At 36.1% G+C, this 16623-nt stretch overlaps 1 protein-coding gene across 1 annotated transcript in view; it reads right to left on the bottom strand.

Moving 5' to 3' along the window:
• Positions 1–16623, bottom strand: part of PRTG (protogenin) — a 118704-nt gene that overhangs the window by 48638 nt on the left and 53443 nt on the right. Inside the window, exons 2-9 of the mRNA XM_023751592.1 lie at positions 11661–11805; positions 11101–11234; positions 8989–9126; positions 8582–8740; positions 7743–7902; positions 6331–6578; positions 4083–4247; positions 726–1031 (exon numbers count right to left, since the gene is read on the bottom strand). Of these exons, the coding sequence (XP_023607360.1) occupies positions 726–1031; positions 4083–4247; positions 6331–6578; positions 7743–7902; positions 8582–8740; positions 8989–9126; positions 11101–11234; positions 11661–11805 (1455 nt within the window). The remainder of the gene's footprint in view (positions 1–725; positions 1032–4082; positions 4248–6330; positions 6579–7742; positions 7903–8581; positions 8741–8988; positions 9127–11100; positions 11235–11660; positions 11806–16623) is intronic.

Here is a 16623-nt window from a genome sequence, read left to right as displayed (position 1 = left end):
TTTAAGTGAAAACCCAGGAAAGTAGAGATTTCAGATGGCAAGCCAACGGTTGCAAAATATTCAAATCAACAACTGTACTATAATTTTCAAAATTTCACAATGATATTAAAATTTGAGACAGAACTAAATACATAAAATACTATCTAAAAGACTAAGGCATATAAATAAGAACAAAATAATATCTATATTTGTGTATTTTTTCAAGAGACAACAAGTACTTTCTAATTCTGACCATCCAATATTCCTCTGTGATAGACAGAACAGGCATTACTATTAATCAATTAACACCAACAAAACCAGTCAGGTTACATTCCACATTAGTAAAAGAAGAAGGTATAGAATTTCTTAGTCTTACGGTGTTTCTATTAAACTGATATTTTAAAAAACATATGGCAATAATATTAATTAGCTCTCTATTTATATATATGTATGTATATATATACATATATAACTTTTGGTAATTCAGTTTGATTTGGACTGATCTGTCCATGAAAGATTTGCTGAGCAAACAAATATTGTAACCAAAAGTTTTACACACTAATGGGTTCTATGCAAAAAGGGACTACTCAATAAAAAGTTTAAATTTTTTTCAATTAAGTCCATGATTTATAAGATACTATTATTCATAAAACAAAATTTAAAAATATGAACATAACTTAAATAAGAAAAATTGATTCCAAGGAATAAATACAGTTATTCTTCCTCAATCATCTTTAGAGATTTACCTTGCACACTTGTAGCTTTGGGCGTCCTATGTGAAGTCCATACCGATGACTCTCCCAGCCCCACTCTGGTGGCAGCAGTAATCCGCACCAGGTAGATACTATCAGGTTTCAGGCCTTTCAAAAGGTACTCATGCGTGGTCCCCGGGAGCTCCAGAACTTGGATGGAGCTCTCAGTGCTTAGGCGGAAGGACAGATGATAGAGCACCACTTGGCCCCTCCGATATTTGGCTGGGATGGGCAGCCAGGAGATGAGAATATCAGTGGGACTTCGACTTGTCAAACTGATTTCAGGAGGTCTCAGGGGAACTAGTCATGTAAGAAAACAGGTTGCTTATAAATATTTAGAATAAAAACTGTCAATCAGCACACCAGTAATAACTGAGTTCTCTTAACAGCAACATATAACATAATAACATAATAAAGAAGAGATGCCTTCAGCCCTAGCACAGGTTTTCAGAGTACAAATCAGGGGGGGAAAAAGTAAAAATAGTGAGAAAAGACCAAGCATAGCTTGTGTGTGTGAATCCTCATTCTATCACTTACTACTCTGTGTGATGTTGGCCGTTTAACTTCTCTGTGTTTCTTCAAATATAAAATGAGGATGATAATAGCTCATTTTACAGTCTTTCCAATCTCAGTTAATGGCACTTATTTGTCTAACTCAAGCCAAAAACCTCGGTGTCATCCCTGACTCCTCCAAACACATGTCCACATTCAATCCTGTGGCTCGGCGATTTCCACTGCCACCCTCTTGGTCCCCCTCCCATCACCATCACCTTCAGCCTGTATTGTTGCAATAGCCTCCTAACAGATTTCCCTGCTTCTGCCCTTGTTCCTACTACCTGTTCTCAATACATTAGCTGTTAAAATGCAAGTTAGATGCTGTCACTCTTCCGCTCAAAATAGCTCCCATTTTACTCAAAGCCAAAGTCCTCTTTGTACCATATCTGCTTACATGGTCAACTCCCATTAATTCTCTGCCTCATCTCCCACCGCTTTCCACTGGTTCCTGCCCCTCCAGCCACACTTGTGTTTCAGGCCCTTAGCAATTTCCATTTCCTCTGCCTAGAATGCACTTCCCAGTCATCCGCCTAGCCAGCTCTCTCATGTTCATTTCCTTCAGGTCTTCATTCAAATGTCACCTACTCAGTGAGCCCCTTCTTTGGTGACTGTCCAAAGTCTCAAACCCTCTCAACATTTTATACTTCCTTTCCTTGTTGCTTTTTTCCTTCTCCACAATACTTAGCACTATTTAACATGACTATTTATCATGTTTATTGTTCTTCTACCCCCTCTCCCACTAGAAAGTAAGCTCCTTAAGTTTAAGGACAGTTTTTTTGCTTTTTGTTCACCACTACATGTTACATAACACATCACAGGTACTCAATAAACATTTGTAGGATAAATGATGCACTAATAGGTAGAAAAGGGAAAATCAGTTTACTAAGCATTCCTTTATGTGTATGAACAAAAAAATGTTCACAAAAACTCACTGAAAAAAGTAACATTACCATTTCTACTCTACAGCTGAGGAAACTGTGATACAAAGAGGTCAAATCACTTGCCCAAGGTCACAAGCTTGTAAGTGAAGGAACAGAGCACACATCTTATCCCCTATACTCTACCAGCTCACATAACAATAGTTCTTCTATCATAGAGTTCTGTAGGGATTAAACAAGACAGTGAAGGAAAGGTTTACAGAACAGGCAGGGGTAAGCACTCCACACGTGTTAGTTGTATTGGCTGTGCACTGCTGTGCACTCCAGGAGACACACACACACATCTCCGTTTGAGAAGTAGGAGCTTAGAAAATAGGAGAGACTCTTTGCAGAAATCTGAAAAGCAGTGTCAGAGGTCTGTATGTCGTCCACAACACAAAATCAAACATTAAATTTAAAAGTCCCAGAGTAAGGAAAGGTTTAAAGGAGAAAAACTTTGAGATCATAACTTAACTGGAATTGGCAAGCTTTAACAAGTTGCTGGCTATACTTAGACTAATTTTCTTTCTTTCTTTTTTTTAATCCTCACCTGAGGATATTTTTCCATTGATTTTTTTTTTTAGAGAGAGAGTGGAAGAGAGAGGAATAAGAGAGAAATATCGATGTGAGAGAAACACATTGATTGTTGCCTCATGCACACGCCCTGACCAGGGCCCAGGCTGAGGAGGAGCCTGCAACCATGGTAAGTGTCCTGGGACCCTTCAGTCTGCAGGTCGACGCCCTATGCACTGAGCCAAACCAGGTAGGGCATGCTTAGATTCATTTTCTTCAAGAATATGAGGAGTATACCTCATACACACACCCCTCCAAAAAAATCCAAAAAGCAAAACAAAAAAATACTAGCCTGTATTTCACTTTAGACACGCATGTTAAGAGGTTGTTAAATGTAAGGACATAACTAGAGAGGTCATATGTACTGTGCCTCACTCTAAAATAAAACAAATTGAATTCAGTATTCAGATCAGTGATAACTTTTTCATTTAGTCAATCTCTGAATTTATAAGCATCTAAATATGTGGCATTATAAAGATATAAGTAAAAGATATGGGACCAAATGAACAATAACAAAAAGATTTGGAAATCATTTCTATAAAAATGTTTTTGAAAACTAAGGATGGATCATTTATTCAGGATGAGAAAACATATAAAGGGAAAACAGTATAATTAAGCATATTTCAAATAATTTCCTTTTCACACTGCAAGGTATAAACATGGGCCTTCTAGAGCCTCTGGAGAAAGAGACTTAGTTCTCTGCTACTGTCTTAATAAAAGGAACTTCCTCCACTGTAAGAATATATGAAGGCCTGCCACAACTCGGTTTCCAACCATAATCAGGTGACAAACTGAACAAGTATTACTTTCCTCCTTAAGTAGAATAACCATATTGTATCTAAAAATAAAATCTGATTTTATAATTTTTTTAACTGACAGGTATTAAATTTCATAAACTCCCAGTTTCAGAAGTCTAATACCTCTGACCTCCAGTCATTATATACACTCAGTATGTAACTGCCCTTATATTTATTCATGCCTAGAGAATATACTCAGTAAAAAAGAAATAAAGTTAAAAAAATAAAAACTGCAATATATTTACAATTTAAACTAAGGACCTTGAAGAAATACAATGACAAAACTAGAATTTTATTAAACTTATATTATGAATTATAAAGTTTTATTTATTATCATGTTCCTGTCAGTGAAAGTCAGATATGAAATAGCAAATTAGCCTTCTGATTACCACATGTTTTTCTTAATCAACAAGAAGATATTTTCTCTATTTTAAAAAACATATTTATTTTTTAATTGATTAAACATACTAATGTTCATACTTAAATGACCTAGGATCACGTTTTCTTACCATCCTCTAAAGTATTCTGTGTCACGTGGTCAGACATCTGGCTGGCTCCCATTGGCATATATGCCACAATGTAGAACGTATAATTGCTGGCAGGTTCTAAGTCATCAATAATATAATGAGTTGTGTCATTTCCGATGACTACTTGATACTCTTCATTATTTAAACCTACATTAAAGAATCAGTGTTTAAAAATTAAGAATATTCAAAATAAAATTAACAAGACCATTTTCCTGCACTGTAAAACACTGGGCCTTGAGTCTAATCTCTCTCAGTTACCTTTTGTTACCCTTTAAAAAAATGTGAATAGGAAGGTCTTTATTTTCTAAAAGTAATTTCATTTGTCTTGCTACAAATGACTAGTTTGCATTTTTCTGAATAAATCAAACTGGAAATAATGAACCTTCTCTAAACTCCATTAACATTAAGTCAAAACCCACAGCAGAGACAACGTGTGGCAGGAACACACAAAGCTTCACACTGCAGAATACTGTCACTCATAAGGTTAAATTTTACTTGCTTGAACTCAGGGCTTCTTCTTTATTTTAAACATAAATGGACAGACAGTAGGGAATGTAATGTCTCTACTCTTTATAAAAACAAACCAAACCAAAAGTTGTCCTGCAAAAGATCTCATTTTGCCCCTAGAGATTCTATTAAATTTGACTGACACACGTTGTTCTTTTATTTATATTGAAAGCAAAAGAACCGGGAAGCACAGAATGTGCTTCAGAACGCTTTGTTTCACAATGAGCTTTTTTCTTTTCTTAAGAGGAAAAAAATCCTTAGCAATTCTTAATAAAATATGCATGGCAAGGTAGGGAAGAGGATTTGTCTTTGTCGGATTTAATTCCTACAGAGCAAACCTGTAAAGTGGAACAAGAGCCCTGGTCGCGACTGTGCTTTGTGAATAATTCACGGTAAATGGATGTCAACTTAATCAAAACTCTCTAAGGACAGGGCCCCTTCTTTCCACACTGGATTTATAAACAAAACAGAAGGCAAATTCCACTATTAAGTTTTCCCACATTTCTGAATGAACTTGATAGCATTTTAATTAGACAAGATTACAGGCATTTCACAACAGACTGCCTAATGTCTCGTTAATTAGGAGCTGCATAGTACGATTTCTGACCTAGCAAACAAGGTCCTTGAGTTCGAATTAAAAAGCCTTGTTCTATCCCTGAATAGACCACTGAGCTGCATGTGGAGGCTCTAATGAAAGAATCATAATAGCGAACAAGAGTGGTCTCCACCAAAACCAGCATTCCTTTTACCTTCCTAAATCACTGAAAAGGGAATTAACATACTACAACAAGCTCAGCTATCAGACTTTCATTCTTCTTGCTACCATGACCCCTGATTTAAATTCAAAATATTCTTTTTCAAAATACTACTTCAAAGTACAAAAAAACAAACAACAACAAACCACCTGTTTCAACAGACAATTTTATTATATCACCATTCATTGGGTGTTTGGATTTGTTTTATGTCTATTGCATAAAAGTTAGGCTGTCTGTATATAAAACTAAAATCTGTAAACTTCTATTATGTTTTCTATGAAAAAAATCAATAGAGAAATATAGAAAAAAATATAGCAATCTCTAGGATTGGTAAGCAGTTTTTCCTTTTCCTCTAAAATTTTTGCCAAAAGAAACAATAAGGATAAAAATGGAATAGTTCAAAATAAAAATCTGAAGATAGATCTGATTTCTACTTTTATATAATAAAATATCAATAATGTCTTATCCAATTTTCAGAGAGTTCTATATAATTTCAGAAAACATTCAAAATCTATAAAACCAAATATATGGGGAATTCAATAATGTTTACTTTCCCCTTTAAAAAGAACATGATATAGTGACTATATTTTACTACATTATTTTATTAAGCAGTCACACCATTGGTCCTATGTAACTGAATATTTAAATTGGCATGCAAAGTCTTAGTTAAGAAATTTATATATTTGCTGAAATGAAATCCATAAACACACCACTCTATATTTTACCTGGCAGAGATGGTACTTATAAATAAAAATATCTTAAGCTATACTTATATACACAAAGTATATAATACTACAAAATTTAGAAAAAAATATACACCTGACAGACTAGAGACAATTGCCATAGAACTTCAAAAATAGTATATGAAAAATAAATATTACGTGGGTGATGTAAGACATCATTCAGACTGAAAACAAATCCATGAGTGCAAGTGGAACTTAAAGACAGACACTCCTCTAATTGCTTACCTTCTGCTTTCATGTAGTGCACGGAATAAGCGATGACTTTGTCTGAATTATAAAGTGGCCTCTCCCAGGCTAAAAGGATGGCTGAACTTGACATGGTTTCAGCGTGCACATTATAGGGAGCACTGGGACGGTCTTCTGACATTACTACGGTCAGTCGGGCTCTAGATAAAATAGATCCTTGGCTGTTCTCAGCCATGCACTGATAAATAGCATCATCTTCAGGAATAATCTGGTTAATTACCAATTTACTGAAGAAAAGAAAAAAATGTATTTATTTCTATGAAAAATTCTAAGAATAATGTAAAAATAAAGTTAAACTATTGCTACGTGTACTCTCATTTTAAATGACAAAAATTACTACGAACAAAAATATGTATAGTCAGCCCTATTGAAAAATCTATATGAATTGCTTAAAATTACTCTTATTTTCTGAGTCTACATAAGTAAATACTTGTGATACCCCCAAATTCTGTTTGCTTTAGGTGGCAGCTTAATTTCTTTTTAAAAACTTGGCTTTCGCCGAGACCGGTTTGGCTCAGTGGATGGAGCGTCGGCCTGCGGACTGAAGGGTCCCAGTTTCGATTCCGGTCAGGGGCATGTGCCTGGGTTGCGGGCGCATCCCCGGTGGGAGATGTGCAGGAGGCAGCTGATCGAAGTTTCTAACTCTCTATCTCTCTCCCTTCCTCTCTGTAAAAAAATCAATAAAATATATTTATAAAAAAAAAAAAAAAAAACTTGGCTTTCATTAAGAAAATATATTACTTTTAGCATCTAATTTATACAATATTGCAATGTGACATAAAATTGAAGTCAACAAAAATTTTTAAAGTTTTGTCCAACATAAATGAGAATGTTACAAAAGATTCATATTTATACTAATAAAAGTGAATTCTTAAAATCATTAAGTTTGAATTGTGGAGGAATTCTTAGAAAATCAATTATTTCTTGCTAATTTCTTCATTTATAGAAGAAGGAACTGAGACCCCAAGGGTTAATATGCTTGCTTACAATAACTTAGCTACTTGCCCATCCGAAGTATAATGGGGGGGGGGGGTAGGGCATGTGCCAGGGGGTAGGGGGGAGGCCAGGGGAAGGTCAATGGGGAAAAAAAGGAGACATATGTACTACTATTTGTAATACTTTAAACAATAAAATAAAATAAAAAAAGAACTATAAGGTCTTGGGGAAACTGTCCAACATTCATTTCAGTATAGTTAACCACTTCCATGATCTACATATAAAAGGATCTATGTGCATGCTGATATTACAATCTTAGTAAATTTCTTATTTTATTTTAGTGTTAAATACCAAGATAACAGAAGTACTTGATATTATAATCATAGCCATGTAACATAAAAATTACTAAAGCCATTATATCTTATCTAAAATAGTAGCAAAATGACACAGCCTACCTGTTGTACATTTTAATTCTACCATTTGAATGTATCTTTCTTCCGTTTTTCAACCATGACATTTTGGGTGAGGGGATTCCTTCTGCCTGACATACAAATCGAGCAGTGCCAGCTCGAGGCCTTGTTAAACTTTCTGGCCATTCGACAAATAAAGGAGGAGCTGTTTTTAAAAAAAAAAAGAAAAAAGAAAGAAAAATATATATTTCTGTGGTCCCAATAGGGAATGATACAAAGTCAAGGAAGAATAGAGAAAATGACCAAGTCCCAGCCTGAAAGTATGTGACATTTTGAGCCTCCAGTCTACGCTCTACATCAGGGGTCCTCAAACTTTTTAAACAGGGGGCCAGTTCACTGTCCCTCAGACCGTTGGAGGGCCGGCTATAGTTTAAAAAAAACTATGAACAAATTCCTATGCACACTGCACATATCTTATTTTGAAGTAAAAAAACAAAACGGGAACAAATACAATATTTGTATTTGCATGTGGCCCGTGGGCCGTAGTTTGAGGACCCCTGATATAGAAAATCAACAGATTACAGTTTTAAATTGGTTAATGGGTATATGATTTGTGGGTGGGTGAGGAGAAAAGAAGAAGCTTAAGTAAGAAGGAATATAATGGTATACAGGTAAACAGAAGGGTGACTTGAGAATAACAGTTATATTTTAACATAGGACTTTAATTTTCTCCTAAAAATTATCATTAGATTAAGAAACTTCAGCTCAACCTTCACACTGGTAATATAAAATTCAAAAAAGGTGGAAGTAAGCTATGAATGAGATAAAACAGCAAATGTGAAAATGTAAGATTCTCTGGAATACAGAAAAAAAAGGAAACATACCTAATACAGTTAAAGTTGCCATGGCAACTGTAAAGTTTCGTGTGCCTGGGATAGTGGCCCGACAAACATATATACCAGCATGTTGCAGCTTGACATCAGATATCATGAGATTACCATTTCCAAGTACCCGAGTATTAAAGACATCAATGGACTTGTGATCTATTTCAGAGAGAACACTTCAGTTAAAACAATGTAAAACAGAATCAAAAATTAGTTCCAAAGATCATTCTCCAAACAATCCTATCATAAAAAGTATAAAACTGTCTACACTAAAACCATTTCTCTGTACACTAAAGTGCCAAAAAGTTAAAAACCACCTAATTGCCAAACGTGTTTTGTTATATTTTATCAGTTTCACTACAATGAACAAAATTTAAAGAACACCCTCCCACCCCCTGAAAACATACCAAGACGGCTCCAAGAAATGATTGGTCTGGGACTTCCTGTGGCCATGCATTCCAAAACAACAGTCTGATGGAGAGATGTTGTTATGTTCTGTGGACCTGCTATAATGGTTGGTGTGTGGAAAGATTTAGACTCCTTAGCTTTGGAGAGAAAAAGGCAGAATATAAAAAATAAATTGTAAGTGAAAATATCTATTTTAAGTTATTCACTTTTTTCTTTTTTAAAAACTCACATAACATACAATTCACCTATTTGAAGTATAATTCAATGGTTTTTAGTATTTTCAGAGTTGTGCACCCATCACCAAATCAATTTTAAAACATTTTCATTACCCCCAAAAGAAACCCCATACCCATTAACAGTCACTCTCCAAGTTCCTCTTCCCATAGCCCGGCAACCACACTAAGCTACTTTCTGTTTTCTGTCTCTCTGGATTTATCTATTCTAGACATTTCATTAAAAAAAGAACCGTACATTACATGGCCCTTCCTTTGTGACTGGCTTCTTTTAACAGCATAATGTTTTCAAGATTCATCCATGTTGTAGCAGTACCAGTACTTCATATCTTTTTATTAAACAATAACAGAATGATTATATAAATAGAACACATTTTATTTATCCATTCATCAGCTGATGGACATATGAGTTGTTTCCATAGTATTCATTTTTAATTGAGGTTGAAAGATTCATTGAATACTTTCACTAATCTTTTTAAGAGTTCATGTGACAATAGGAGGAAGGGAAGGAGGAGAGTGCTTTTGTTTCTATCTTTTATACCAGGAAACTGATAGATAATACCTCAAATTAAAACAAAGCATTAAAAATATAATTTCAGTCTCTTAATGATTTTCAAAACAAATTTTTTAACTTTACAGGGTCTTTTGAGAAGTAATAGCTCTTGTGAAGAGGAAACAATCAAGTGAAGTTTAACAGTGTCTTTGGTCCAAGTTTTCTTCCACTACATTCAAGTAAATTTAATTATTTTAAAATAAAAATCAGCGTCTATGTATAATTCCATTTTAGTACTATATATATTTCTTCATATTAGTCTCAAGCTAATTTCCCTTTTAATTATATTCATGTATGGCAAAATGAAAAAAATTATGTTCACTTAATGTTAACAATAATACTTTCTGAGTATTGGAATTTGGGATATTTTAAAACTATATTATATTTTTATACTTTTTAAAAATCTTCACCTGAGGATGTCTTTTGATTTTGGAGAGAGAGGAAGGAGAGCGGGGGGAGAGAGAGACAGAGAGAGAGGCATCAATTGGTTGTTGCCTGTATGCACCCTGACTGGGAATTGAACCCGTGACCCTATATATGTGCCCTGACTGGGAATCAAACACGCGACCGTTTTGGTGGATGGGGTGATACTATAAACAACTGTCCACCAGGTCAGGATATATCTTGTACTTTTTTACTTTCATAAACATTATTCTTTACAATAAGCATGTATTTTTCACAAATGCAAATTATGTTTTTTCTTACAATGACAAACAAAAAATCCCAAACTGGAAACAAGTATTTCTTTATTGACAATGGACAATTCTGGTGGAAATGGATAACTGTTATTTTCCTTTTTGTATTTCATATACATATATATTAGAGGCCCAGTGCAGGAATTCGTGCACAGGTCTGGTGGAATTCCTGATTGAACTTGGGGCTGATCGGGCTGGGCGGAGGATTAGCCTTTTATTATATAGGGCTAGAGGCCCAGTGCACAAATTTAGGGTCCCTAGTGGCTGGTGGTGGCCCGTCGGGTACTCCCTCCCTTCCCCCAGTTGCTCCGCCCCCTGGTCGAACTCCCAGAAGAACTCCTGGTTGAGGGGACAATTTGCAAACTACACTTTTATTATATAGGATTTTTAAAAGTGAAATATTTACAAAAAATCAAATCTTTCTTAAAGATATTGACACTAACATGACATATAACAAGCTAGCCTATGAAAGAAGAGTTGTTTAATACATAAAAATGACCATTTTCCAAATAGATTACAGTATTTTAAATGAAACTAAAGTACTATTTGATGGCATACTATTATAGCCAGAAAATAAAAAATTAATAGTTGTGTTAATTAAAAACTAAAAACAGAACTTCTACGAGGTACCTGGAATCACTGTTAGAGAAGCCTCCATACTTTTACGCCTGTGGGCTACAGTAGCAGCAACACAACGATAATTTCCAGCATCTCTTGGGCCAACATCATAGATCTGCAATACCCCTGTTGGTAGGGCAGTTATCCTGCTATGAGAAGGAAGATGATTAAACTCTCTGTAGTAGATTTTAACATATATTCTATGATAACATTTCACATATTCAACCCTTTAAAGTGGCAAATGCATTACTTTACAGACCTTTTAATATATATTAGCTTGATTCAATTATTTTCATTTGTGTCACCACAGTTCCCTAAAACATAACTAACTATGCAGTGTCTGGTTTGTGTACTTCAGTTGCAGGTTCCATCCCCAGCCCTGGGGTGTGTGCAGGAGGCAACCAATCGATGTTTCTGTCTGTCCCCCATTCTCCCACTCTCTCTTAAAAAAACCAGTGGAGAAAATATCCTCGGGTGAGGATTAACCAAGAAGTTGATTATTGACACCATCTATGAAAATGAGTTCCATAATGGTCTTTGTCCCATATAGTCTCATGAAAAGCTGTATTTACCTGTCCATAGTTACAGGTAGAGTTGTTCGATTTAATTCCCATGTTATAATTGCAGGAGGGTTTGAGGAAATCTTGCATGCAAATCTAGCAATCCCACCTTCTTGGACCTCAGTAGAAACAGGCTGAACTTCAAATGCAGAAATAGCTATAAGAAAATTTGACAAATTCAGAATACGTACATGAACTATTAGACTATACTTAGGAATAGCATTATGCTAGATATTATTTATCAGACTTGGACTCTTTCTCAGATGTTAAGACCATCCTGATGTAACCAACACAAAAATAATTTAGAGAATTATTATTTAAGAAATTACTGAGCAGTTGCCCAAATCAAGGAGTCTTTCCCAGGATGAAATTCTAGCCAAGTTCTTAAGAAACTTACAGCCTGTGCAGAGGAAAAAAATTTAACATGACTGAAACAAAACAAACAATTAATAAAAGTATTTAATTACATACCAAACTGTGATACAAACTTCAGACACTACTCTATTTCAGAGGAGAGGGAAATCAAGGCAGACAGATTAGAGAAGTAAAAACCATTTACAGAGATTGGTTTTAAACTGAGTTTTGAATAATCTATTAGGTTTAGATAAAAAGGGAAAAATAGGAATAGCATGAAGGCAATAACAAAAGTGGAAGAAGATAGAAATAAAGCAGATTTGTAGCATGGTACAAATTAAGACATCACTGAAGATTTTTGAGCAAAGAAATGTCATGATAGTAGCATTTGGAAAAAAATAAATCAGGCTCTGTTACACAGGATGGACTGAGAGACAAAAAGCCTTGAATCAAGACCAACAGGTTGTTTAAACAGGATGAAAACGGGGTGGTGGCAGTGAGAAGGGCCAGGCTCTACAGGCACCTTAATGAAAACAAGGACTTGGTTATTCTGGACACAGATATGTCACTCTGTGTTTGGAATCAAATGAGGGTGGTATTGATGTTACAGAATAAAAAAGAGAAGACCAATGGTGTGCTGATGACCAAAAGGTAGAGAGACTAAAGAGACTGTTTTTAGACTCATGCATTTCCAAACTAAAGCTAAATCTTGAAGTGTTGCCATTTTCAAGGTAATTCTGTCCCACGTGAGGCAGGCCTCCAGGAATTGGTCGTCAGTGTCCCTGGCTTTACATTTTGACAGAGTCTAGACTCCAGGTAATAGTGTGGTTTTCCTTCCCTCTCTAAGTCTTCCAGGATATAAAGAAAGGGCCCTAATGATGGTCTTACTCCCCCTCCTCAGATTCCAGTTCAAAAAAAATATACATATGCCTTTATGGTTTATCAATAAAGTGAGAAGTTAGGAAGAAAAATAGAGGGACTTTGGTCTAGATGACGTATGCTTCATTAGACTGGGAAGGGTAAAAGGTCACAGAAGACTTACATTCTGCCTTAGACTTGATTTCATTAGTCTGTAAATGGATCACAGACCTTTAGAGGAATAGGACAAAGCCAGTGAATAATGACGAAAATATTCTTAAAAGCATCTACTTCCAAAAAGGGTGGAGTGGTGGTATAGTAACTGTTTTGGTGCTGGTAACAAAAATATTTCTGCTTCCTCAAGAACAGGTTCCACAAGGTAAGAACCATTCTCATAATCACTGTCATGTTCTTGTTTCATTCTCATTTCTCTTGTGTGTACAGTGTTTTCCAGAAACTACATGACAGGTGACATCACAACAGACTCAGTGCAGAAGCAGGTATGTGTGAGAATCCAGCTGTCTTCTAGTAAGCCAATTAGAGATTTGCACAAATGCACAACAATGCCACTCTTCTCACTAAAATATTTTTGCTTTGGAAAATAGTTGTTTCATAAAATGTGTTATGTTAAATATGTAATGAATCAATGTTTTCATTTTTTAAATTAATCTGTATTTTATTACTTTATTTATTTAAAGAGATTTTTAAATCTTACCCGAGGATATGTATGTTTATTTTTTTATTTTAGAGTGGAAGGGAGAGAAATAGAGGGAAACATCGATGTGAGAGTGAAACATTGATTGGTTACCTCCCATATGTGCCCTGAATGGCAACCTGGGTATGTGACCTGATTGGGAATCGAATCCGTAACCTGAATAATTCCCGGTCAGGACACATACCCAGGTTACCAGTTCGATTCTGGGTTGGGGTGCATATAGAGTCAACCAACTGATGTTTCTCTCTCTCCCTCTGCCTTCTTGTCTCTCTTAAACAAATGAAAATATATCCTCAGGTGAGGATTAAAAATTGTTTTAATTTCTAATAATAAGTATCAATAGATACAACCTACACAAATAAAAGCTCTTTGGGGTCCTCAATAAGTTTAAGAGTATAAAAAGTAAGACTAAAATTTTTGAGATCCCTATTCAAGAACATCAAACCTGAAAATCATTACAATTTTTCTTTTTAATGGCTTCTGTAATCATTTTCTAGGATGTTAATCTATTTACAAACATTTTTATTTTGGATCAAACCAATGCCTTATCTATTAAATAATTAGAGAATAGATGGTTATACTTATGTCCAAAATATCAGGTTCACATTCATAATGGCCTGATTTCTTAATAACAATGTAAGCTTATCTATCCTATATAATAAAGAGGTAATATGCAAATTGACCCACATGCCGTAACACCATCACAAGATGGTGGCATGCACAGCGGGGGTGGGGCTGGCAGCCGCTCCATGCGGCTTCCACCAGCGTTCCTGTAGCCCCATGGGGCAGTGGGGGTCCCGGCGTCTGCTTTGTGCAGCTTCTGCTGGGGTTTCCGCAGCCCCCACAAAACATTCATATTTTGGGGGAATGAGGACCTAAGTTTCCATAAATTTAATGCCTGCTTTATGAAGTACTAATTTCTCTTATTGGTTTTCAATGTGTAATAGAGTGACTTTTAGTTCTGGCCATCATTGACAATCCACTCTATACACAACTTAAGGACTTTAAGGTGGGACTTTTATCTTATTCTTCCCCAGCCTTTACCTCTTTAGATGGAAACAGCTAATATAGTTTAACTTTTCTTCATAAAATAGTTCTTCCAGTCCTACCTATTTGAACAACTTCTTCAATTACTCCACAATGAATCAAGCACCCAATTCAGTATGTTTTATCCCATCCATTGTATATTTCTCCCATATATGACTTCTCTGCATCCCTAATAGTCTTCCCTTCTATTCAGGCTCCTGTCATCTACTGCCTGGAAGTCTTGCAGGAACCTTTTAGGTGACATCTCCCCTACCATCAGAGTTACCACCAGAGTGACAGTCAAAAAACATAAATTTGATTGTGTTCCTGATTAATTAATTAGTCTCTGCAAAACTCACCCTTGTTTTCAACCACTTACAATTAATTATTTCACAAACACTGAATACCCCATGATATTTCATACCTGTGAGCATTACATGAGTACTTCCTTCTCTCTCAAATATCCTAGTCCTTTTGTCCACCTGATGAAATCCTCTCACTAGTTAAAACCTAGATCACTTGGCCCATACTTTGAGTTGTTCCTGACCCTTTTATCTGCAACTTCTGTACATTGCAGACCTTTATTGCTATCAGTATCTCATAGTATTTTAACCACTTGTTCACAGTCTTTCTCCCCTTCTATTCTATGAGCTCCCTGAGCACCAGTAGTGGGTCACATTCTTTGCAGGATCCCTTAAGATAGTGAATGGCATGACTTGGCACTAAAACAGTACTTGTTGAAGTGAACTGAAATTTTTTGAAATTCTCCAATTGTATTAGGTCTTTAAACACAGTAGTCAGAAATGTAGGGAGTTTTCCAGGTACAAATACCAAGGCTTAGGAAAATAATGCTTTGTTTGTTTGTTTACTATAATTCTAAATGATATCTAATATTTTAGTGGTGTTATTTTTAGAGATAAAAATCTGTCTCTCCTCTATTAAAGGATTTTTAGAAAGATTAATAAGCCAATATAGTGAGGGATCTTTATATATTACAAGACTTTTTATAAATATTGTGATTCCTGAGACTAAAAACAATGACTCTGTTGCTTGGAGTAATTTCATTCCAACCACTTAGGCATTTGAGTGTTTTTACTCTGAATCTCAGCTAACCAATCAAACAATATGATCCCCTGAATCTTTTTTCCCCCATATGAGTAAGTCTATGAAACCTCTAAGTATAAAACTTGAACTATATGTAATACTTTGAACAATAAAGAACTATTTTTAAAAATTGAACCAACATTTCACTATAGGTTAAATGCACTAGAACCTCGAGTTACAAAATCATGAGAACTGAAAGGCTTTATTAAGATCCTAGAGGCACAGTGCCCGAAATTCATGCACAGTGGGCGGGGGGGGGGGGTCCCCTCAGCCCAGCCTGCACCCTCTCTAATCTGCAGGATTGGGCCTAAGCTGGCAGTCGGACACCTGCCGGGGTCCAGCCCCAGCGGTCCAAGGGTTCCCAAAGGTGTGGACAGAGTCGGCGAAGAATGAAGGACACGGAGACAGCTCTCTTTATTCTCCGTGGATCTTCCTGTGCCTGGCTGAGGCCACAGAGAGAGATTCAGAGGCAAGCTGAGCCTTTATTTTATAGTCAGAGGTAAACAAGGTAGTGGTTACCATAGTTACACTGTTCTTATGAGTTTCACTTGTTTTGGCAGCACTTGCTGCACCTCACTCAACCCATTAGCTTCCCAGATAAGATCTATGGATCGTCATAAGGTCAAGCCTAATTATGCTAAGAGGAATGTGCCCTCTAAGCTGGGACTTGTTTGTGACTTTGCCAACAGGTCAGTCTAAGGCTTAACCCTATAGCCACGCCCTACAGACATCCCTCTCACAATATGGGACCGCTGGCTCCTAACTGCTCACCTGCCTGCCTGCCTGATTGCCCCTAACTCCCCCCCCCCAGCCTGGTTGCCCCTAACTGTCCCCCCTGCCAGCCTGGTCCCTCACGCAGCCTGTTCGGTCATTACTGTGAGGGCATCCTGACCAATTTGCATATACCCTTTTTATTGG

Source organism: Myotis lucifugus, unplaced genomic scaffold, assembly GCF_000147115.1.
Source record: "Myotis lucifugus unplaced genomic scaffold, Myoluc2.0 scaffold_23, whole genome shotgun sequence".
Taxonomy (NCBI): Eukaryota; Metazoa; Chordata; class Mammalia; order Chiroptera; family Vespertilionidae; genus Myotis; species Myotis lucifugus.
This window is presented reverse-complemented; position numbering and strand designations above follow the sequence as displayed.